Here is a 25,094-nt window from a genome sequence, read left to right as displayed (position 1 = left end):
GGGTACTCCCCAGGCATAAAATAAAGAGGTAGAATTGCTTCATTTTCACAGAAAACAGAAAAAAACTTTACAGAGGAGGTAAATGGGACAAAAGAAACCAGTTTGCAGAAAGAGGTCCTTCCTTGTTAAAATAGAAGGGAAATTGCAAAAACTGCAAAGCAGTGGAGCTGAAATGGATATTTAATGCTTCACAAAGAATTTTGGACAGATTACACGAGAATCTGGAGCTCGCTGCTCCACGTGAGCTGTCCCAACTACTTGAAACCCTTTCAGATGGGCAGTTTGGGTGTCTGCAGTCCCTGGGAACGCTCTGGAGGGTTTTGTAGGTGCTTTCCCCCTCTTCATCCTCCTCATTCCATCCGTGTGTGCTCCGGCCTTTCGGGAGCAGTCCTTCTGCCCCTCTGCGAGGTGCACGCAGAGAGGAATGGGCGAGAAGGACGCTTAAGGTACCACAGCCGTACAACCCTGTTGGTTATCCAGACATTTCCCGAGCCTCGGAGGATCTCCCATCCCCGGAGCGGCTTTGCCGGCGCTGGCTGCCGGGGCTGCCCGGCCTTTCCCGCGGGATGCTCGGGCGGGATGCGCCGGGCGGGGCCTGTCCCGGCCACCGCCCCCGGCCCGGCCCGGCCCGGCCCGGCCCGGCCGCTGCTGCGCTCCCGGCGGCGCCGGGCGGGACCGGAGCGGGCGAGGAGCGGGCGAGGAGCGGGCGAGGAGCGGCTCTGAGCCGGGGCAGCCGCCCCAGAGCAGCGCGGCACGGGGGGGACTCCGTCCGAAGTGGAATTTTCCCGGTAGTTGAGGCGCAGCCACGAAGTTCTGCCTTGGAACGGGCCGGCGGATGGGGCTCTTTTGTTTTGGTGTAAGAACATGATGCGTTTAACAAATATTTTGCTCCTTTCCCTTTTTTTTTTTTTTTTTCCAAATTTCTTCTTTTCCCCCATCTTGTTCTCCTCTCCTCTCCTCTCCTCTCCTCTCCTCTCCTCTCCTCTCCTCTCCTCTCCTCTCCTCTCCTCTCCTCTCCTCTCCTCTCCTCTCCTCTCCTCTCCTCTCCTCTCCTCTCCCTTTTCTCCTTTCTCTTTCCCCCCCCTTCCTTCGCTCTTTTCCAGTACAAGTGGTGAAAAGGGGATGGTTTTGCCCAGGGGCTTTAAATCACGGCGGAAATCGGGAGGATTTGTGTGCCGGGCATCCTACGGGATCGCATTCCCATGACTTCTGCCTTGCTAGGGAGGAGACTGGGGCAGACGAGGAGTGTTTTTCTTTAATACTCGAAGTGAATTGAATTCCTGGAGCCTTTCTCATGTTTTCTTAGTGGTTCGGCTGCTGATGTTGAAGTATGCACGTAGGGTCAGGGTGTTTGAAAGCGTGGCTGCAGGAATCTCTCCCAGAAATCCAGCCGGGCCTTTGGGAAAACGCCCGGAGCGGATGCGGAGGATGTGCTGCACAGGGCTGGGATGTTTGAACTGCGCTGACCACGAGTCCCCCTAGTACAGACCCCGGGGATGGAGCTTTGAGGATAGTGTAAACGAGAAAAAAAGATGAGGAAAATACCCCCTTTCTGGCTTTAGGTAAGTGATCACGGAAGGGGGGCTTTGCAGTAAGGGTTTTTTTTTTTTTTTTTTTTTAAGGTGTAGCTGTTCTGATATTTGTGGGAAAAAAGGGTGCTGAGAAAACTGCTGACTAAGCTGTGCTCCAGACCCAAACGAAAGTTACACAATTCTATGCTTCCCTGGTGTTTTTGCTGTGAGGTGGAGAAACCCTGACTGATTTCTCTGCAAACAGGACTTAGTTTTTTTTTGGGGAGGGTGGTAACGACTGACCGGGGAGGAGGGAACAGAAGTTTTGGAGCCTGAGGCTTTTAAACATGAACTGTTCATTTTGGTGTTAACTCGCTTTGCCCTGTCTGGGGACTGAGACTCTTCTGTAGCTGTGAAAGGAGAAAAAGCAGCAGCTGAAGAGATCAGTTTATGCTGTCTGATTTGTGCAATGGGAGAAAATGCTGTGAGGAAAGATCAGCTGCCTCCTTGCCTCTGTCTGTGAGAGGAGGAGAACTCAGCCCTGTGCTCTGTAACCAGCTGTGGCTGAGCTTAAGAGTAATTTGTTTCACCAGGCCAGAGATTGTATTTACCTGATGCTGGAGTTGTGAATTGCACCCCTGGGAAAAGCTGCCCCAAGGCAGGTATCAGGTCCTTGCTTCATGCTCGGCTTCGATTGTTTTCCCTCTCCCTCATGAATATGCAGTAAGTGTTATTTTCTATCACTTCGAAAGTTTTTGGGGTTTGTAAACTTAATGGCCCAGCTTGTTGATGATCTCTGACTAGCAGGTTAGTGTAGGTTTGTAAGTTAATCTGTGTGTGGACATTAACTCCAGCATGAAAACAGAGATGCACTATCCTGGGCAGTGTTTGGCTTTGTGTTTGGGTAAACAAGATCCCTCTAGTCCACCACTCCTTTTCTTCTGGCTTTGGTTGGTATAAATATAACCTCATGTCTTCTGCTTCAGCTGCCCACGTGTCTGTCTTAAAAGGCTTTTGGAGAGGAACCCAAAAGAGGCTTTTTTTGGTGTCTGTGTTACGAATTACACTTTCTGACATGACTGTCATCAGTTGCTATTAACAGTACTTGTATCCAAACAAACGAGGATTTAATCAGCACATCCTTAGTGCTGGTATTCCTGTAAGGCCTGAAAGCAGGGAGAAGGGGAGTATCCCACGGATCAGGTGAGAGCTGCTCTGCCAGAAAATGTTCCTGACAGCTGCCAGACAGTACTTTTCATGTCTAGAAGACAAATGTTATGTCATGGGTTATACCCCAGGAAGGTATTGCCATGTGTTTGTTGGCCACTAAAGCATGAGGCAGTTTCAAGGGCAGATATAAAAACTGACTCAGAACTAAAACTAAAGTAAAAAAAAAAAGGACTATTATGCTGTTCAGTGATTTTCCTAAATACAGTATTTCTGTCAGCTTCCCTACCTTTTATTACTCACTCTGAGATTAGTGGCAAGAGTTTTGAAGTGTTCTTTTGTGCTGTGTGTTCTTTGTGGCATTTCATCCCTCCCTTCCCTTGGACACTGCAAACACTAGCAGAGGACCAGACTTAAACTTTTTTCTGTCCACAGCCAGCTTAATATTTTGATATGTGATCTGTGTGCCAAAGTACTCAGGCTTTTGTTTTTTTTTTTAATCCAGAGAGCTGCTTAATCCTAAAAAAAAAAAAAAAAGCTGTTGCTATTACAGAAGGGGGACAGCCACCCATAACTGCATTTCTGCTGCTTCTTAGTCCATTATAAATCTCTGTCTCTCTGTCTCTGCCCACGGGGAGAAGAGAGGGAGAGGTTTGGGATGTTAAAGCACTTGCCAGAGCCCTGTGCAGAGCTGCTGTGACCAGAGCACTTCTGTGGGATGTGCGTGCTTTCCTAATAAAAACATGTTTCCTAAACACAGTTAAAAAAATTGCTTCAGTAGATGCAGTAACATTCCATTAACTTAGTGACCTGCAGAAGTACTGCAAATAAAAATAGATTTACTTTCCTGTCTCTTCTAGGCCAGAGCATTTTTTTTTTTTATTATTATTAAAAGAGCCCAACAAACCTTCTGTACAGTGAAATGGCAGCTGGTGTCAATAAACAGTTTACATGAATCCCTGCTGTCCCTTGGCTCTCCCAAATGTGCCTATGGAGTGTGAGCTGTGCCATGGCTCTGGTGATGCTGAAGAGGAGTGTGATTCAGAGGATGAAGCAGGACTAGCCCAGGGAGCTGAATGTGAGTGGGCCCTGTGACAGGAACGTGACAGTGAATTAAGTGAATTAAGTATGATTTACTTATCTTGTCTATGCAGATAATGGGAAGAAATTAAGTGGAACAGCACAGATCAAAAACCAAGCTCCAGCTAAAAAACTTTTTAAGGGTCACAGGTTTGCAGTGAGCACTTTCTAACATTAAAGAAAACAAAGGAGTTTTCACAATACACTGCTATGTGTAACTGTTTTGCTTTGAGAAGATGCAATCATGTCTTGCATCACACTTTGCAGTCACCTCTTGCACACAAGGCACTGTGATATCCAGAAAGGAAGAGAATAAAAACTCTGAGTAGTTAATACTGATTTCATCAGGCTTTTTGTTATTTCTTCTAGGGAAAACAAGCTTTTTCTGTTAAAGATGTTCACTAAAACATAGTGAACCATTTTGTGGTTCTCATGATTTAATCCAGTGATAATTTGAGCTGGTAAAACTGTTGCTACTGTGTTTGATAGCAGACTGTGTCTTCCTGAGGGTTTTCCTGGCCATCCCATTTGCCAGCAAATGGGGCATGAGCAGGGGTGCCCCCTGTCCTGGCTTCCCTGTTCCAGCCTGGAGCACAAAGATGCACAGAACCACGGGCCACTAGACCTGTGTTGGTGACACCTGGGACAGTCTGTCACCTCCTGAGGTGGGGAATCTGCTCAGAAAACAGGAAAACACTGGGGTGTCATCTGCAGGAACTGACTGAGAACTTAGAACTGATGTACTCAAGAAAGATGCTCAGACTCGTGCTGGGTACTGCTGTTTGCTATTCTTGCGCATATGCCAGAGACAAATGTGGGTTTTATCACTTTGGTTATGTTAAAAGGAAAACCAAAAAGGTTCTAAGTGTACCCAGGGCTCTTCTTTATGTACCAGAATTATGCAGTTTGTGGTGTGATATAAGATGTTATTTCATCTCCCTGAAACAAAGCAGTTACATGTAGCTGTGGCTTGGGAAAGCTGGTTTTTTAAATTTTAGAAAGTGCTTGTTGCAAGCTGTGAGCAGCTTGGATGTTTGGTAGCTGGAGGCTGATTTTTGCCTGCGTTCTTTCTCCACGCTGTTCCATTCACTGCTTGGTGTGTTCTGTAGGGTGTCTGGACATGGGCTGAGTCACAGCAGGTAGTGCAGGACCTGCTGAAAGAAACCTTACAGCTCCCCTCAGGTGAGAGAGGTGGCCTGTGGGGTCAGAGGACCTCTGCTGCTTTTTGCAGCTTCAGGTCTGCATTCCAGTGTCTTTCCTGATGGCATTTACACTGGGTCTCTCTTTTAGTTTCTTTTTTTTTTAAATATGGTTTTAAATTATTATTTTTACTTTATTCTGTTTAGTTTATATGATCTCATCCTGAAAGTTATGTTCCTGATAACAAGCTCTGCAAAAAACCCCTTGAGAGGAATGAGGGTGCAGATCCCAGGTGGCTGTGCGGCCGTGATTTGTAAAAATCCCTCAATCCCTTTAGGAAATACCTTTGGTTTGTCCCCATAAAATCATACAGACAATTCCAGTAAAATGTCTCCAGGCTTTTCTGCCTTGATTCATGTTCCCCACTAGGAAAACAGGGGAGGACAAAGCTGATGTGACTCACCCGTGGTGATGTGACTGCTGGAGCGGGGCGAGGGAGGGTGTGGGAATCGCGGCCCGTGTCTATGGGAAGGGTGGCTGAAGCTGATGGAGTTACACACCAGACCAGTCATGCATGAGGTTTTGTTGTCTTTTCGAGGCAGCTTTGGAATGACTTCACATCTGAGTGTTAGGGAAGGACTCCCAGGATGGATCTGCACATGAAAAGGAGTTTATTTTACAGTGCCTAACAGCTGAGGTTTGAGTGATTATCCATGGCAAAGACGGGAATTGTTGTGAGTAGCTGTGCTAAATTTTCACATCCACTGGAAGATCCTCACCATCCAACCTCCTCCTCTTGTCAGCAAGGAGAGTTACTCCTTTGGGGATGATCCACTGCAGGCACAGCTGAGCAGAGGTTACCAGAGATGTGCTCTGGCTGCTTTTCTTTCATTCTCCATTTGGGAGCATCCCATAGGATTTCCCTCTGTTGTGAATCTCATATCAGCTCACAGCCTTTTAAAGCATGAAGAGGCAGGGCAGTTGGAATTTCCTCAGGCCTCCATCATGCAATGCCTGTGGGTTCCCTCCCTGGCTGCATCCCAGATGTCCTCCTGGTGTGCAGGGACCAGCAGCGCTGTGACCTCGTGGTGGGGAGTCCCCCACACCCCAAACCCTGTGACATCCTCCTCACTAGAGAGTGTTTTAGCCTCTGACCAACCCTTTTCTCTATCAAAGAAAGTGAGTGTTGTCTCTGCTTGGCAATTGTGATGGGTTGTGTTGATACCCTTAAAAATGTCAACTTTTTCAAGCTCGTGCCTTCAGGCAGGAGCAAGCAACAGCGAGAGGTGTTTGCAAGAGCTGGGCCTGCCTTTGCTCTGGGGACGTGCACGCTGTCAAAAGCTGAAAGCTTTAATTCCTCCAGCTCTCGGGGCCAAGAGTAAGGAATTCCAAATTAAACAGATTTGCTGCAAGCCCTGAACTTCTCCCAGCTGTGCCTGTGCCCCAGAGAGTGAGCAATGTAAATAAAAGGTCACATTGCACTTTGAAGTTGGTGCATTTTTGACTATTACACCAGTTCCTTATTTTCTAAAATGAGTAATGCAGTGGGAGGCTTAATTCATATCCCAAATACAAGAAAATGCCAAGAAATTCCTAGGTCCCATCAGCTGTGGCTTTTGTTTATGTTTATTTCAGACATATAGACTGGATAGATTTTTTTATGTGTATCTAGGATAGAAAAAGCAGAGTTAAATAGAAGTGAAGCCACATGTAATATCAAAGTAAAATTTGAAGCAAATGATCATAAATCAAGCAGTATTTTATGTAGAAGTTGTGCTTCAAGATTTTTTTTTTTTTTGCAGAGTTAAGTAATAACCAAAACAGTGACACAAAGAATATGGCTGTAAAACACAGAGATAAATCTGCCATGTTTTACTTGGATATCACAAGGGCTTAGAAACATTAAGGGTGTTTTATATACCATATGTGCTTTATTGCTTAAACTGCAGAGAATTTGTACCTCCCTGAGGGACTCTTGCACTCTGTGGCAAAATGCTTGAAGAATTGTCTGGGTGTTTGTAGAAAGAACAGCAACAACTCATGGTGTGGCTGTGGGACAGCTTCACCACAGTGTGCACAGGATGCAGAGCTTGGCATTAAATTTCTACATGGCCTGTATGCAACAGACAACCTTGCTCCTGGAAATAAAATTGACTTTAGTAGTAGTTTTATTAGTAAGGGGTCCATAGTTTTTCTGGAAGGGTGGAAATAAAAATGGCCAGGCACTGTCCACAAACAGAGCAGATAATGTGAAGAGCTCAGCTTATTTGGAAGGGATTATTTAACTCTTTTGTCACACTGTATGTAGATGAATCTGGGTTTTTTTTTGTGCTTGGAGCAAGTAATGAGGCTGGTGTTTACCCAGCTGAGCCAGTGGCACACATAAGTTTTGTGCTTGGGTGTTACAAAGAGAATTTGTTTACAGGATGTGTAGCTTAAGAGTTCTGGAGCTGCAAGGGCCTCTGGAGCTAGAGAGGCAGTAAGGAATGTATTTATAAAATTATGCTTTTCTGTGTGTTGGGAATGTCAGCACTGTCCATTAAACACTGCATTTACTTGCTTTGTGCTTTGCAGAAGGGAGGTGTTTCCCTGACGTTCCTCTTCAGCTGACCCCACGCTCCTCCAATATTTTAAAAGAGAACCTTTATGTTTGAACATAAGGGGACGTGCTTGAGGGTTTTAATTGGTGCCAAATTTTAGGGAAGGCCCCTGAAGAGAGGGAGATGTGCAGGGGGTCCAGCTGTGCACTGTGCTGGTTCAGTGCTGCTGCTGTGAAGGAGGTGACAGGAGGCCGTGCTGTCACAGCGTGGTGGGGACATTGCGATGGCACAGCAGCTCCCTGAGGACCCAGATGCTAATCTGGATTAAAAAGTGCCAAAGCCAAGACCTTGGGATGCACCTTAGAGTGAGCAGGGAGTTATTTATTAGTGTAGGAAGAGGTAACAATCTCCCCCAGCAAGGCATGGAAGTTGAGCCGTGTTTTTGCTGCAGATTTGATCTGGGATTTCTGGAGCAACAAAGGACCCAGGGATAGCTACAGCCTGTAAAATCTCTCAATAATAGGATAGGATTTCTCTTCTTTCCATCCTCAAGGTATTAAAATGAAGAAATTAAGCTGCAATGACTGCTCATTAAATGCTGAGGGAGTGTGTTAATCTGATAAATGGGAAGATTGTTTTCAGGCAGAAGAGGATGAATTGAAATGAAGTGCAACTTTTGGGTTCACTGGAATTAATGCACCTAGGATCAACTGTTATTTCAGCCAGCCTTTTTTTTATTGGCAGTTTCAATATTCTAAAAATGGTATTTCCTGCCTCCTCTCTGAACAAGATACCACACATGCTTGTAATTTAAATGTCACAGGCCCCATAACATGTGTGATCAATGGTATCTTGTATCATTTTCCTTTTACCCAAAGCATTTGGGTTACATTTATGTGGGTCCCATGGGGGACCTTTGCTTTTTGGAGGGAAAACACATCTATCCTGAAGCCTGAATTTTAGTTTGATTTCAAGGAAAAACGTCCCAGTTCATAGGAAGGAATTTGGAGCATGGTTTAGGACAAAACAGAAATTGAAAGCATTATTTTATTGCTTTGTGCAGATGTACAAGAATCAGAGAACAAGTGATGTAAAGCAGCATAAGACTGATTTTTTTTTTTAAATACTAGATGAGTGGTGCTATCCTTAACACACAAGAGGTTGCATTTCCTTGTATTAGCATGATATTATCCAATCAACTTTTAAAAATCATCTGGGCTTTTTTCCTCCATTCCTAGTAGTCATTTTTGGGGATCAGTGAGCAACAGTAGGGGAACCACTATCTATTTCAACACTCATTGCATGTGTGTTTTTATTATCATCAGCATCTTTTTTTCTTTTAAAAAATTCCCATGTAACTGCAACAGCAACAAGACCTGAAAGCTGCAGCCTCTGACAGGTACACTGAGGGCATTGTGACTGCAGAGGAAAGTGCTTTTTTCCACTTTTTTCCATCTGGGAAAGTGGTTTTCTTCATTGACACTTACTGACTGAAGTTAAATGTTTGGCAGGTGGAGTTCAAACATCTTTTTGTTTTGTAATGGGAAAAAAAACCCCTGCCAAATAATCTGCAACATCGCATTTTAAAAAGGGAATAGTAACAGACCTTGGGGGAAAAAAAACCCCTGAACATCTGGGAATAATAAAGGACACTGAAAAATTCCATTTCTAACAAGAAAGGGAAACAGTCTGCAAATGCGTTCTTTATTGTAAACACCCGGTTTTATGATTTCTTTTCCAATAGTGCATCTCAGTGTTGTGTGATTTGCCCCTTGAGCATGGCTGTGGTCACACTGGAGGGTTGTGGCAGCATCCCCAGAGCCCCTCCACAGAGAAAGGCTTCTCTCCCATCCACATTTTTTTTGTGTTTTTTTTTCTCTCTCTGCCCATCCCTTATCTCTTGTAAATGCCAGAGGAGTTTTTAATGGCAGCCTTTGAGGCTGTTTCCTTATGTTCTCTTGTCTACCAGGCTGCCCCAGTGTCCCAGCTGCTCCAGGAAAAAGCCACACCCCGAGCCAGCATCACATTAGCTGCTCTTAACAAATGAGGCTTTGAAAAAAGGGCTGAAAACTTTGAAACTTCAGCTCTAGAGATAATTAATGCTGAAAGAGCCATGGTGGCAACCAGAGGAAGAGGAGGAGAAGGGTGTGATATGGGAGGAAAAAATGATGACCAAGTCAGAGACCAAATAGCTGTGATTTTTCTTTCCATTGCTGCGCTTTATGATGAAGTGATTGTGTGGGTGAAGGACACACTGGTAGTTGTGTGTGTCTGAGCTATGACAGTAATTTGTACTTGTTTGCTCCTTTTCTCTCTCTCTCCTTCTGTAAGTGGTGATTAGAGTGCTTATAAAATAACTAGCATAGTGCAAATATTTTTCTGAACAAAAAGGTCGAGAGTTCAAAACCTAATGAAGGGCCAGAGTCCCCCTCTGTTGAGAGCTCTCTGTTGGTCAGCCTCAGAGTAAGCAGATTGTGCCACAGTTTATGGCACTTTCTTACTGGCTACAAACTGCCCCAGAAATAATGGAGTAATGATAGAAATAGAGACTTGTAGCACAAGTTTCACTTGGCTGAACTGTAGCATGACTAGAAGTGAACTGTTCTCTACGTGTTACAGATAAAGAGTGGCTTTTATGGTTATGTGATTCTGTAGTGCTGTGCAATTAAACAGCCTGACTGTGGCTCTCTGTGCATGAAGGGCAATAGCTCCAAGTCATCATTAGCTGACCTTAATTAACAGAGTAATGTACATGCAGGTGGTTTTTGTCTATGTGAACTCTGCCTTCCTTGTGCTTTCAGGCAAACGTGGATGTGTTCTGACAGAACAAGAGTAACTTTCTATCAAATGAGCCATGTTTATATGTGCCCCCCTGCTGTTTCATTGTACTCCATTCCTCCTCAGGCACTGGCAATTTTTTGCTTGCTCCCTCATCAGGCAGGAGCAGTGGGGAGGAAAAACTTTGGGGACAACATGCCCTGCATGAGGATGCAACGAGCATTTAAATTTCAGCGCACGATTTAGAACCACGAAGGCAAGATTAATGATTTACTGGTTGCAGTCCTGCTCAGAGGACATCCAGCTGAGCCCTTTTACCAAAGACACTTTGTTTGATGAAGTGTAGTTTATTAATTGGTTTAAAGACCTGTCCTTTTTCCAGGCCACCAGCCAATTCAGTGCTTGGCAGATGTGAGTGCTGTTACTTGGCCTTGACTTGTGTTTCATCAGCATTTTGTCTGTGGTGGAGGCTTGCAGTCTACTCCTCAGCAGGAATGTACTGCTCATCCTTAGGGCTAACTTCTTGTTTAAAAGTTTAATGCCTTTCCAGTCTGTTTAAAAGTTTAATGCCTTTCCAGTCCTTCCTTGTAACATGTCCAGTCTCCAAGAGTGTAAGCCTGGGTTGAAGGAGCTGATGCAAAGGGATTCCTGCCCAGGTCTGACAGGCATCCAGGTTTTTGCCCTGATGACAGCAGCATGTGTACCTTTGCCATCAGCACTGAGTTGCTACAGCTTTTCATCAAAAAAATAATCCCTTCTCTCCCTCCTGATTCTATTTTTGGAAACAGCTACACCATTCTTAATAAAATGCTGGGAAGGAGGGGAAACCTTACCCAGAGCAGATGCCTGGTATGGAAAAATCTGTCCATATTTGAAATGATGCATAAGCTGTATAGTATTATGTTGTATATAATGAAGCTGAAAGTATTATTCAAGCAGTCCTGTACTGCTGTGGGGCATTCTGCTCTCTCTGATTGAGAGGCTCTGTACATCAGATGCTCTGAACAGCTTGTAGAGCTTAGAACTCCCTTCAATCCCCAGCCTGGGAGAGCAGTGGGGATTCACAGGCAGTTTATCAGTTTCTACACAGCTATCTCAGATTATACATGTAAAACAAAATACACTGGATTTGTGAACTGCTTGCAAATTTGAGTTTTGTGTGATTTGAGATTGATTTGAATCATGTTTGTTGTTTCTTCATAGATGGCTTGCGGGTGATGCGTTGTGCAAGTGCCTCAAGTTTTTCCTACAAGATGTGTTCCCCAAATCCAGCAAACTGGGTCACCTTTGATGACGAGCCTCTCTTCCAGTCACCTCAGAAATTGGTTGACAATCAGAGTAGCTCCAGACCAAATGGCCTTAAGCTCAACTTGTGCAGTGTTCATGAGTCCTCAAGTAGGTCATCCTCTACAGGCAGCACTCCGCTCTCATCTCCTGTGGTTGATTTCTACCTGAGTCCTGGACCCCCCAGCAACTCTCCACTTACTACACCTACCAGAGACTACCCAGGAAACCCCTGCATTCCAAAGTCTGGGATTCACATGCTTTACCCCATCCCTGAATGGCCATCAAATGTTAACCCTTCTCCATCTCCCGGGATTTGCTCATCCCTGGCCTCACAGAAACCGAGCAGCCTTCCTTTGAGCCCCTCACCTAATGACCATCCAGGTAAGACTTTGGTCTCCAAATCAGCAGATGAAGGAAGTCCTAACCCACCAGGAAGCTGCGAGGAGCTGGCTCCAGGACACTTCCCGTACTTCCACAGTGACTGTGCTTTTTCCAGCCCTTTTTGGAAGGAAGGGTGCTCCCTCAGCATATCTCCAGCTAATGCCAGCATGCACAGGAAGGACAAAGCGCTTGACAGGAGTGGGTGTCATCCTAGAAACAAAGAAACATGTCATGATCAGAAAAGCCTTAACCAGGGCTCCTTCAGTTACATCTGTGAGAGGCTTGAACACTTACAGGCTGACAGCTGTGAGGCCGTGGATAACCCACCCATCTCCAGCACCCACGCGTGGCACAAGCTCTCCCCTGCCATCCCGCGCAGCCTTTTCAGGAGCCAGAAATCAGATGGGTGGCCATTCATGCTGAGGATTCCTGAGAAGAAGAACATGATGTCATCTCGGCAGTGGGGCCCCATTTACCTGAGCGTCCTGGCTGGAGGGGTGTTGCAGATGTATTACGAAAAGGGCCTGGAGAAACCTTTCAAGGAATTCCAGCTGCAGCCGCAGTGCAAGCTGTCCGAACCCAAACTGGAGAGCTACAATGTCTCAGGGAAAATCCACACTGTGAAGATCGAGTGCGTGTCTTACACGGAGAAGAGGAGGTACCACCCCAAAGTAGAGGTGATCCATGAGCCAGAGGTAGAGCAGATGTTGAAGCTGGGCACCACCGACTATGACGACTTCACCGATTTCCTCGCGGCGGTGGAGGAGGAGCTCATGAAGCTTCCTACTGTTTCCAGACAAAAGAGGAATTATGAAGAGCAAGAAATGACTCTGGAAATAGTGGATAACTTTTGGGGGAAAGTCACTAAGGCAGAAGGAAAACTCGTAGAAAGTGCAGTCATCACACACATTTACTGCCTGTGTTTTGTGAATGGTGGTGCTGAGTGTTTCCTAACCCTGAACGACCTGGAGCTCCAGAAGAGGGACGAGCGTTACTTTGAGAAGGAGCAGGACAAGAAGTGGATCGAGATTCTCGACTGCCATTTCCATAACTGTGTCAAAGCACAGGAATTTGAGCAGTCACGGATTATTAAGTTTACACCCCCGGACGCCTGCAGGCTGGAACTGATGCGTTTCAGGACACGCTACGATGGGCAAGACCTTCCCTTTTCTGTGAAGGCTGCAGTGGTGGTTCAGGGGGCATACATTGAACTTCAGGCTTTCATAAACATGGCCTCAACTGCTCACATCCCCACACATTTACCCTCTGTGAAATACTGTGAAAATGTCATGATACGCTTTCCTGTTCCCACACAGTGGATCAAAGCACTTTGGACCATGAACCTGCAAAGGCAGAAGTCCCTAAAAGCCAAAATGAATAGGAGAGCATGCCTTGGGGCTTTGCACGAGGTTGAATCTGACCCCGTAATCCAAGTCTCGGTTGGAACAGCAAAATACGAGAGTGCCTACAGGGCCGTGGTGTGGAAGATTGACAGGCTTCCAGATAAAAATTCAAGTAAATAATTTGTGCTGTGGGCTTGGGTGTGTGTCTTCACTGGGTTTGTGCTTGTGTACCTCCATCAGCTGTCGTGGTTTGGGTTTTTATCTGTGGGATGCTGTTGGTAGAAGCCAGAATAATCTTTTAGGAAAAAAAAAATCTTTTAGACATATCAATTTCTTTAAACCATGATTTCATAATTTATTTGATGGAGGCAGGTGTACTGTCAGTCATTTCAAGTGTGTGGTATCATGGAAGCAGAGCTGATCATTCTGAGTGAACCTCAGGTCTGTAGTAGTAAGGCTGAGGGAAGGGTTTATGCTTCTTGTGTACCAGCTGGGCAATGGGTGAGATGGGAAGCAGAAGTTGGTAAAATTATTTATTAACCAAATATCACACAGCTAATAGAAAAGGTGGTATTGTCACTGCTGGGTCTTGGCTTTCTAGAATTAAGAAAGGGTAGGTATGATGCAGAACTAGAAGGTGCTGTGGTTAAATTTGCTGTAGGAAGTGCTGTGCTTTTGCAAAGGCTGGTTTCTGTTACCTCTTCCATGGGTTTGTGCATTGAGATTGTATATTCATGGCAATAACTGCACTGACAAAAAATACCTCCCACTTTATTCCCTTTTCTTTCTGGTGGTGGTACCTCACTGAAAACTTGGAGCAGTACAAACAGCTAGGTTTTTAATTGCACATATGGAAGTAGTTTATTTAATTTAAAGGTGAAAATATGACTTTTTGAAGCAGAAAAAAATATAAATATTTGGGTTTACAATTCCAGTTTTTAGTTGTATTACCAGTACCTTTCTAAAGGCATATACTACTTTTCTAAAGGCATAAAAAATCTTGAGGAATACAGTATCCTGCTTCAAGCTCTACAGAGTTGAAGGCATTTGATCCCTTGCTTGATCCTTTGCATTGTGTGTACCTGAGGCTTTGGGGATCTGTGTAGGACAAGGGCATCTGTTAAAGCATTTAATGTAAAATATCTTTAAAATCTGTACTTTTGAAAAAGGGGGTAAGTGTATGTTACTAACATATGGATTGTCCTGGTCTTGTATTATCCTGTCTGGGCTAACTGCCTCTTTAAAATGTCCAGAAAAGATTTTACCTTCTTAAGTCTCAGTTTCAGGCATTCTACTACTAAGCCAGGACTAATGGTGGGGGAAGAGCAATGACAGAGGGAGGGAAGTGAAGGGTATGGGCTGGGGAGACTGAAAAATGGACAGGGAGGGCAGAGGAGTGATGGAGAGATGTAGGAGAATGAGAAGGCAGAAGAAGATTCTTTGAGTCTTCAAAATCCCTGTCCTGTGCTCCAGGTTTCAGAGATTTGCACCCTGTTGCTATGCCTGTTTTCCCAAGGCTTACAGGAGTGTTTGGGTATTTTTTAGTACTCTTTGCTATTTAATGTAGGTTTCTGTAAAATCAAGTCAGCAGTTTAGGCAATTTTAAAGAAGATTCGAAGTCTTACAAATTTCCTGCAGTTCTTTCACTTGAAGATTTGATGTGCACAATTAACTTCAGACTTAAGTTATTTGAAAGGAAGAACTGGTTTTTTTTTTTTTTGAGGCATTCCACAGCTCTACATTATTTTCCACCAGTAGCTTAAACTTCTGACATTTGAATAATTCCTCTAGCTGAGAGGATTCTGACATCTGCGGATTCTGAGATCTGCAGAATCATTTGTCTCTGTGAAATGTTCATGCGTTTGAAAAAAACATTTTGGTAGTAATACTGCCCAGTCAAATTTTAAACTTCTATATCAAGTGCTCTGTACACAGTTAAGAGTTTAAAAATAGAGTTGTCCCAAGGCTTGCCAAAAGTCTGGAGACAGTCAAGCTAATAGAAATATGTAAACTTTCATAATGTGTTTACCGCCGGCGGAAAAATATGCTGAGGACTTTGCTTTCAGAAAGCCTTTGTCCAAGACTTCTTAAAATAAAATTAAAAAAAAAAAGAAGGGAAAAGGAAAGGTTGCTTACATTTATATTGTGGCTCCATTTATGGACATGGAAATATGTTAATATCCACTGGATTCTACTGAAATGTTTTCTTGGAAAAGCGCTGGCCAAGTGAAGTCAGTAGGAGCTGCAAGAAACTCCAGACTTTTAAAAGCTGCCTGTGCCTATTCAGATATATAGATATTATATTTGAAGTCAGAATTTTAGCATTATTTTTAAAAAAAGGAAAAAAAGGAAAAAAGCTTTGAAGGGCTGATCCAGTGAAATTTCTGCAAATTGAGTCTATGTTTGTGAAACTGGGGCTTAGTGTAAGGAAATGCAGAACATGTTATGATTTTAGCACAGTACTGGGGCCAGACTTTGCAGTGGAGAAGCTGTGTCAGCTGCTTCCCAGGGAGTTCCCAGGGAGCAAGGGAGAGACTAAACTGCAAAGCACTGTGCTTTAATCACTTGCTGTGTAAATTTGAGCCCTGTGATTTTTCCTGCTAGGAAAAATCCTCCATCCTTGAGCCATTGTGTAAAGCGACAGTCCTTCAGCTGATTATTTCTTATTTCATTCTGCATCATGGAGCCACTGAGGAAGCAGGTACTAAACAAGACAGCAGATTGGAGCTTGAGGAGGTTGTGGCTGCTGGCAGCCTTGTTACAGCATCTGTGCGTGGACTCTGCTGTGGGAGGTGATGTGGTTCCCAGGAACCACCAGCTGCTGCTCTTCTTATTTTCTAAACTGCCCAGGTGGAAACTCAAAGCCATGGCTTTGTCAGGTGGGCTCCATCCCTGCCCAGACACCTCCTTCTGGCACTGGCACCACAGTGAGCTGGTGCTTGGTGGTGGTACTGTCCCACTCCTCCATTCCCTAAGCACTTCTCCCAGCAGGTTGGAGAAATGTTCCCATTTAGAGATAGCTGCAGGAGTTACTAACTTCTAACAACCCTAATGTCTGTAAATCTGTCCTTAGTAATTGTTTATGTTTTTATGTTCAAAGAGTTTTAGAACTGGACCTGTTTTGGCAAAACTAGAATTATTACATAACTAAGATAACCCCAGTACATCATTTTGGCTTAAATTGCTTTGCTTCACGAGCCTTTCTCAGATCAAGGTGGCTTGAATGCTACTTACACAGGTGAAAAAGGGCAAAACTGCGTTAATAAATGCAAAGTTAGATTATTAATTGCTTTTGAAATGCTTTTTGAATTCTAAATGATATTTGGAATCTAGTTTAATAGTTCTACTGATCTTTTGTTTGTTTGTTTTGGCTTTTTCATTGGTATTCCTTGGAGGCAGAGAGCAAGGGTTTGGAATACTTTTAAGAAACAAGAGCCAGATTTACAGATTAGAGCAGACTAAATTCTCTCAATTCACAGAACTCTTAACAAGTTGCATAGACACCTAAACTGCAGGGTTTCTGTCTCATAAATTAGATAGTAAAAGCTCAGTAATCTCCCTAGATTTTTCTGGTTGTCTCTCAGGAGTGGTTTGATTTCATCAGTCCAGGTGCTCATGTGTTGACAGTGCCTGATGGGCCACATTTTGGATAGCTGGGCCTGAATGTGTCATCTTGAATATGTCAGGGCTCTGAATATGTCTGTCACCTTAGTACACTGCCTGCTCCAACCCACCTGTCTTTCTACAGCACCAGCTTTTCTCTTCTCCTGGCCAACACCTGGGTTTTCAGCATAGCAGTTTCTTTTGCAAAAGGGTCTTCTACACACAGCCTCTCTTTCTTCTTCTAACTCCAGTGTGACACAAGGCCTGGGAAGGAGTGGTTTCATGGAGCAGAGATGTAAAGAACTTCTCAGTTTTAGATGAAAACTGGGGAGATGTTCAGAGTCTTCCAAAATGCTGGTCAGTCACTTTGTCGTCTGACAGCCGATGGGAAGAAGTGGCTCTGTGCTCCTAGCACAGCCCAGCAGTGGCAGAACTTCTCCACAAGTGAAGGGGTGAGTACTTCCCTTTGACATTGGTGTTGGTACAAGTGACAGATGGGCTGGGGGAACCCTATGTTTTAGGAATAGGCAAAAAGGTCCAATGGAATCTGCTCCAGAGGACCCAAGGCATTGTCCTTATCCAAATCCCAAACCTGTTGTCTCTACCTTTGCAGGTTACCATCTAAGGAAAAGGAAGCAGCCCAGAATTCACTGCATCCCAACACCAAGACCACCTCATGGCTGTCAGTCAGCTGGAATATAAACCCAGAGGTTTCTCTGGATAATCCTGAATCACAACTCTGCCATGTCTAGCAGGGTAACTAACCTTCAGCAACAGCCCAAGAGGTATGGCTCATCTGTGCCTGGACTCAAATGGACATCTGTTATCCAACATTTACCATCCAATATCTGCCCAGGAAAATTCCAAGCCGTGATTATTTCTGGATTCCATTTCTCAGAAGACAGAATAATTTGCTAGACAATTCCCATTGCTATTTGTTTCTTCATAAGCCTCCTCTTCCAAAAACCCAAAGAAGATTCTGAATTTGATCTCCAAAAGCCCTTAGATGTATCCTGGTTGTCTTCTACCACAAATTAACTACAAGCAGCAAACCCTTTTTCCTCTGATTAACCACAGCCCCAGAGGGCTTGGCCTTTTCCCTGGCCAGGACATGCCATGCCATCGTGGTGCTGCCATTCCTGCTGTCCTCCCCATGATGCTGAGTGCAGAGTCTGTGCAGCCCAACCCAGGAAACAGCACAAAGAGCAGGGCAAGTAAGTTGTGTGTTGCCAAGCTGCATCCTGGCACCACCATGGGAAAGGGGAGCAGGTCCTGGGAGCCAAAAGGAGCACAGTTCAGATGGGATGACATCTTGCAGTGTGGCTCTGGAACAGGATGTTCCTCGTGGTGTCCTGTGGCTGGGATGGTGGAGGAGTCAAGGATGGAGAGGTCCACATCAACAGAGGCTCATTCCACCATGTCCAGGCAGTCTGGAAGAGGCACTGAGGACCAAGAGAGTGTTAGTGCAGCAGAAATGGCCTTGGGCACAGCAAGAGGCGACCAGCAGCAGATCATGGACAAGGCTCACATCACAGAGGTGCAGAGATCTGCCTGTCCCCGGGCACATGAGTGATGAAACACCATCTCCTCCTCACGCTTGTTCTGTGCTCCAGTTTCATTCTCAAGACATTGGCAGGTGGCTGTAATCCTTATTTCTGACTTTGTTCCCTCCTCTATTTCCATAATAAAGTCCCTGATGTTACAGTTGTACTTGTCTCTGTGTTTTGTGTTATTGTCCTGAGACTTCAGCCACGTGCTGCCTGCCCCTGGCATGGCACTCCTTGCAAACTGGGGATCTTTGTGCTCCAGTGCCTTGCAGGACCCTCCTGAGGTGTGCCCAGAGGGCTGTGTCATGTTACAGAGAAAACCTGCAGCACAGACAGGCACCCAGCCCAAGGCTCCTAGGAGCAATGGAGATGCAGCTTTTTAATTTATTTTTGCCTTACAAAATGCCTGTGAGCCTGTGGATGTGGAATATTAGCATGATTTTCCCCAGGGGATGGATAAAGCTCAGTTAATGTTAACTCCATCTTCAGTATTTCCTTCATTCTGGAGTGGAATTGATTCCTGTCACTGGGGGAAGTCAGTGCATAAAGAATGGGACATTTTTCCCCGAACTTCGAGATTCCATTCAGTGTAATGGATGAAAACCAAATATACACTGCCAGGCTTGCCTTTGACAAAATACAGGCAATCCTTTTTCTTCTTATTTTTTAATTTTTTCCCCCCTGCCTGCAGCCAAAGCATAGTTAGTTATCTATGCTGGTGATTAAAATCCTGGAGAGAAGGAGAAATGCAGAATTGCTGTGTTTTGCCCTGAAGAATTTGGAGAGGATTCTTTTCATTATATTAAATTGTATCATCCTGCTTTCACACACACAGTCAGTCTGCTGACTCCAGTGGCTTTGGGAAGCAGCTTTCACCCTGTGTTCCTGTGTGCCAGGAGAAGTGCTTGCCCATATCATTGCCACATATAAGAAATGCTGAAGCAAGTGATCCTTAGGATCATCCCTAGGATGATTAAAGTAATTCAGAATATGCTGCACAAATCCTTAATGACTCTGCTTTATGACATCACAGTTATTCTAGTAGTACTATTTTTTTTTTTTTTTTTTTTTTTTTTAAGAAATGGGGTATGTTCTTTTCCCAAGCAGACAGGGACTCCAGGTAGCCTTTATCCTGGCAGGTGGGATGTATCTTGTTTGAGCAGCACTCTGAGCTGCACCTTTATCTTCCTGCTGTGGACATAGTGTAATAAATGATGGTACACTAGATAGCTGTAGTACTTGAAATAAGCACTGCAGTAAAATTTCTACAGCACAGAGTTCTGGAAAGGGGATTATTGGACACAGGGCAGCATCTCTGCCTTGACTACACTGGGACCTTCCAGTTTTTATTTTTCTGTCAAAGTAAGAAATGCATTTTTAAGGGAAAGCTGAGATTCCATCAAATAGTTTGAATTTAGCAACAAAGCCCTACATTTGTAATATCCTCTCAATGAGAAGCTGAAAGGATCTGGTAAATCTTGTGCAAATTAATTTGTAAAATTGCAATGACTGTGACAAGTGTGCTGAAGCAGACAGAAAATGAACAAGGGGCCACCTTATGCCCAAATAGCAAAAGATGATAGATAGAATAACCTTGTATCAAACAACAGCTAGGTTAAAAGTAAAACTGTGCTCTCTTGCTAGGAGATGAACCTAATCAAAGAAAAGATAATTCACTAATGGTGTGGTGGTTTTCTTTTTCTTTCCCAAGGTTTGGATCATCCACACAGCCTGTCTTACAAACTGGAACTGGGATCAGACCAGGAGATACCATCTGACTGGTACCCATTTGCTACTGTCCAGTTTGCTGTCCACGACACCTGTGCCTCAGGAACAGAAGTCAAGTCCCTGGGCATAGAGAGCGACCTGCAGCCCCAGAAACACGTGGTTCAGAAAGCTTTTTACAGTTGCCAGGTATTCTCAGAGCTATGCTTTCCATGTTTTCCTCCTCCCTCCCCGCTCCCCCAAACAGTATTTGAAAAGCAAATATGCTTTCTATTCAAAACATATCTTGCGTGTACTTTTGATAATGACTTTGACCAAAAGAATCATTAAATAATAATTCCTTGTCTGATCAAAGATGAGACTGAAAAATAGAACTGTGAATGCAGCTTTTTTTTCTCCTCATTTAAGCTATTTTTGGGAGTAGTGGTTTTGAAATCTGTTGGGTCTGGAAATATTTTGATTTTGTGTCAAAGCTTTTTTTCATGCTGTTGCTGCAGTTCACACTTTCCGTGTCCAATTATTTGCTAACTCTACCTGCTGTTTTTTGTTTTCTACCTGCAGGTTGAAATTGAAAAGAAGTGGATTAGGCTTGATGGAGAAGACCCAGATAAGGCTGGCAACTGCCTAATGCAATGAAAGAGGACAGGAGGCACTGTCACAGGATATTAGTAGGAATCAATTTCCATAGGAAATTCTATTGTTAGAAGAAGGGCAGTGACCTAGTTTAGGGTAAACACGGTCATTGAATTTTTTTTTTTAGTGCTTATGGGTTTGAGTCTGCAAATCAGTGCTCATTGGCCTGGCCTGCATTCAAGTAAACTTCCTGTCATGGGAGTCCTGGTATGAGTGAGGTCTCCTTGTCAGAGCAGCAGGATGTGAGCACTTCACTGACTGATTCTAAGGTATTGTTTTCCTGTTGTGTGACTGGGGAATGATCTCACACTGCCTACTGAAACCCAATGGCACTACCCAAATGTTCATGTCACTTGGACATTTAATATTTGGTAATAAAAACTTCCAGAGTGCTCATGATCTATCAGCACCTGTGCAAGGTCCAGAAGGACCAATTACATTTTTTAGTGCTGTTTGAAAACTAAAGTCCCTCATGTTTTGGCTCCCCTTGATGTATGTGTGTAGAACAAGTCCAAATAATATTCTCAACAAGAGCCTTAATTAATGAGTTGGAAATTGGGTGATTTCATTGAGAAAAAGGGTCCTCTGCAATAATACTCTTTATTCTTCTGTGGCTGCAACTGTTCCCTCCTCAGCACTTTTTAGGTTCACTCAAAGTAATCTCTTGGGCAAAAACCCCATATGGCAGATGAGATTGAAGTTTCTGTGCCAGCATTAGATAGTTCCTTTTCACTGCTGCAGCAAGTGAGATAAGGGGTGGATTCTCAGTGAGTGTAAATCAGTCCAGGGCCATTTCATCTGATGAGGCTTGGAGAATTCACACCAGAGGAGGCTTTCCCCCACAAGCTGGAGAAAAGACTGGTTGCTGCTGTTTGCTCTGTGTCTCCTTTAGGATGCAAGTTCCAGATGTTGGTATGGAAACTGCAGGAGCTGTAGCTTTGAGTAACTTTTAAGACATGCATGGGAAGCGAGATGTTTTCATGCTCCTGGCTCTGAAGGCATTTTCCATGGGGAAGTAATGCAGGAATGGACTGTCACAAGAGACATGAAGCTGAGATGCTTCATCAGGCAGCCTGAGCTACTAATCACTAATGTCAATGTGTTAATTGTGTTTTCCACAAACAATTGGCCTTTAGGGAAAGGTTTTAATACTTCCCTTCAACCATTATCCCCTTTACCATTTTCTGCAGGCTGTAATTCCATGTCTGAAACTTTAAAAATGCTCATGATACCCTTTTTTTTTTTTTGGGCTGCAGTTTTCTTAAAATTAGCCTTACTTCAAACTAAAATTAGTGGAGAACAAAAATATAGGAATGCACTGCCTCACTTTATATTTTGTATAGCTTGTAACTGTTTATATGAACACTGTGTAAAAATACAGATAAATAGTATTCCCCAAAAGTAGAAATATGTGGGATATACACAGAGAAAATCACCAGTGTGAAGAAACAGAAGACCATAATATGAACCTAGTTCATCACAATAAACTTCTCCCCCCATCCAGAATCTGAGAATGAAATGGGTAATAGGTTCTACAGTAAGTCCTGAGGGCAGGTTTTTTATGGGTATTGCATTGCCAAAACTCCAAATAGACTATTATGGTATTTGGGCTTCTCTATATATCCCTTTTTATTAGAAGATTATATTGTTATAAATCTAAGCAAGCGTTGGACTATAGTAGTGATCCAAATATGTCTCAGCTGTTGCCTCCTCTGTTTGTGTTTTGACTTGAGAAGCCATTAGCACCTTCAAGTCATGTTTGGTGTGTTTTATTAATATTTAATTTTGGTTTGTATTCTGCTCAGCTGAACTAAGGGGCACAGTGTTGCCACCAGGGCAAGTGTTTATACTTGGTGACGTGGCAAGCTCTGCAGTTTGCTGAAGTCCATGGTTGTACTACAGCTACAATATTTATTAAACCTCTTTGCTCAGTGAGGTAGAGGAAGCAAAATATGCATTGCAATTACCTGCAGTTACCTTTGTCTGGGGCTGACTTGTTTTCATTGGCATTAAACAGCTAATTCAGTAAACCTGTTAACAGTGGTTGCTCTCCAGAGCCTGTCTCACCCAGCTGGCCCCTATCTTTCTGTTTTTAAGAAGGAGGAACCTGAATATCTCCATTCCATCTCTCTTTCATCTGAGGATCCCTATTCACAGCACTCACCTCCTGGGCATTGGGTACCTGGTGGTGTTACAGGTCCTGCAGAAGCTGTGGCTGCTGCTGCTGTGTCTCAGGATGTGTTTAAGGAGCCTGTGTAGTGTTGACCCTTCAAGATACAAGCTACTGTTTGCAGTGAGTGGCTTCAGTAATGAATGACCACCTTATAAGTCGCCATTCCTTCTAAAGAATTGTATTAAGGTGTAATAGTGCAAATGATCATTCAGACTTACTGAACTCAATAGCAAAAAAAGGTCAAGCTACAGCTTTATCTGTGTTGCAAACCCCTGGATTTTCATTTGAGGCTTGTAAGACTTGTGATTAACTTTAATCAGAATTGGATCAGGATAACAGGGAATTAACTCCACAGAAATACTGCTACACTGAAACAAAGTTACTCTGTTTAATACATGGCTTTCAGTTTAACTTGACAATTAGTGCAGCCTGAGATTGAATAATTGCCCTGTTCAGTCTCACACTGATGTTCATATGCCTTGATGTCAGAATATTTAAAAATAGGCTGCAGTTTAATGAAAGAAAATTTGGGTTGTCTGACTTTTTTCCCCTGACATCAAATTCTAACTTCCTGTTATATTGCAACATGCCAAACCAGAAATAACCAGGCTTCTCCTTTCTTCTGTATTGTCTTGAGCATAACTTACTGACCAAATAGTCTTAACTTTAAGACTCATTGCTAACATTTCCCATGAATTTTAGCTGCAGTTTTCTTAAAATTAGCCTTACTACTGGTAGTATCAGCAGCTGATACTGATCAAACATATGGGCTCTGAATTCTTTAGAAATCTCAGCTACAAGTAGTCTAATTGTAATTTTGGGAAGGGCAATGGAGATGAGGAACAGTTGCTATAAGCTGTTGTGATGCATAAGCAGTGTCCAGCTAGCAGAAGGACTGCAGCTTTAAATAACCCATGAGGTATTGGCATCATGTGAGGAGCCAGGTTTCACACGTGTCTGATCTCTGCTTCCCGCAGCGAGCGCCTGCAGCCAGTGAAATGCTTCCAACTGCCTGGGTCAGTTTAGATGCTGACACTTCACTAACATTTACTTCAGGGCAGTGTTTAGATGTTATCTGTGTTTCCTTCACAAAGGATCAGCAGGGTTTGGGAGATTTTGTATTTAAAACAGAAATCAATGAGAACAACTATTTTTATAGTGTGTTTGCCTTACAAAGTGTCGTATTTGCTGAAACCAACAAACTTTATCTTTGCATTCATCTTTCCCATACTAATTGTATTACTCCAGGTAAATGGTACTTGATGTAATTTTGGATTCAAACACCCATTGAAGTCATTGGAAGTCTTTTAACTGATGAAATGAGATCATCAAAGTCTCTAAGAATAAAAGAGAGGTAAAAAAAAAAAGAAGAAAGGAATAGTGGTAATGGTCTGTAGATGATTTTTTATGTCAGTAAGTAAGAAACCTGCAATGTCTGCTTATTCCAACCAGAAGAGAGCACAAAGGGTAAGAAAAGTACTGGATGCCACAGCTGAAGCTTTGCAGAGATGGGGAACAATGGTTCTGTTGCTCCTGGGTAGAAACTCTCAAGAAATGAGGATGATGATGCACTCCATTGAGCTTGATACCAAGCCACTGTCATCCTTATGCTCCTGGCTTTGTTTTCCTCCAGATTCTGTATTAATTGTCCAAAAGCATTTTACATCTGAACACATGTTTTCACATGTTACTTTTGGTTGTGTTTATTTTACCTGGCAGACTTCTTCGCTGTGGTACTGGTGTCTATACTCCTATTTTGCATTTATTTGTCTTTTTGTTACTTAACACAGTAACTAACTGCTGCAGTTAGTAGTTCTTAGCAATAATTTTGATAATTCTGAAGCAGTGCTGTTACTCCTAATGGAAACTATAATTTTATTTGGGTCTTTTGTCAGTATAAGTGCAAAGAGATCATGCTGATAATCTTGTAATAACATTTTGTAGATTGCATATTGATTAAAAAAATAAAGTTGTATTTCAAACTAGCAGTTTCTTGTCCCCTTACTAGAAATGTATCAAGCTAGTTTTGCAATTACTGTAATTAACTGGTTGATCTTGATCATCAGGTATTGCAGCTCATAAGAAAGAACAGTTCTAGTCTGTGAGTGGGGAATATCACTCAGATAAAGCTGGTAGCAGAAAGCTCAGGGATGCACTAGATTACATTTATCATAGAACAGTTTGGG

The 25,094-nt window shown here is 43.4% G+C and overlaps 1 protein-coding gene across 3 annotated transcripts; it reads left to right on the top strand.

Moving 5' to 3' along the window:
• The first annotated feature begins 711 nt into the window (after nucleotides 1-711).
• Nucleotides 712-24,896, top strand: STON1 (stonin 1). Of its 3 annotated transcripts, none has more exons than XM_036380885.2 (4): nucleotides 713-856; nucleotides 11,420-13,399; nucleotides 20,089-20,291; nucleotides 20,664-24,896. In XM_036380885.2, the coding sequence occupies exons 2-4, from the start codon at nucleotides 11,434-11,436 to the stop codon at nucleotides 20,736-20,738; spliced, it is 2,244 nt and encodes a 747-aa protein (XP_036236778.1). In that variant the 5' UTR covers nucleotides 713-856; nucleotides 11,420-11,433; the 3' UTR covers nucleotides 20,739-24,896. The 3 variants fall into 3 exon arrangements, with proteins under 3 accessions (XP_036236780.1, XP_036236778.1, XP_036236779.1); XM_036380886.1 differs by lacking the exon at nucleotides 713-856 and adding an exon at nucleotides 1,385-1,562; XM_036380887.2 differs by lacking the exons at nucleotides 20,089-20,291; nucleotides 20,664-24,896 and adding an exon at nucleotides 17,082-17,119 and having other exon boundaries at nucleotides 712-856.
• Nucleotides 24,897-25,094: the final 198 nt, after the last annotated feature.

This window comes from Molothrus ater, chromosome 3, assembly GCF_012460135.2.
Source record: "Molothrus ater isolate BHLD 08-10-18 breed brown headed cowbird chromosome 3, BPBGC_Mater_1.1, whole genome shotgun sequence".
Taxonomy (NCBI): Eukaryota; Metazoa; Chordata; class Aves; order Passeriformes; family Icteridae; genus Molothrus; species Molothrus ater.
The sequence above is the reverse complement of the archived record's forward strand: the minus strand, read 5'-3'. Positions and strand labels throughout refer to the sequence as shown.

Coding starts and splice junctions, on each gene's coding strand:
- STON1 (XM_036380885.2), top strand. CDS start 11,434: ATGCGTTGTGCAAGTGCCTCAAGTTTTTCCTACAAGATGTGTTCCCCA. Junction 13,400..20,088: donor GCTTCCAGATAAAAATTCAA/GTAAATAATTTG, acceptor TTCTTTCCCAAG/GTTTGGATCATCCACACAGC. Junction 20,292..20,663: donor AAGCTTTTTACAGTTGCCAG/GTATTCTCAGAG, acceptor TTCTACCTGCAG/GTTGAAATTGAAAAGAAGTG.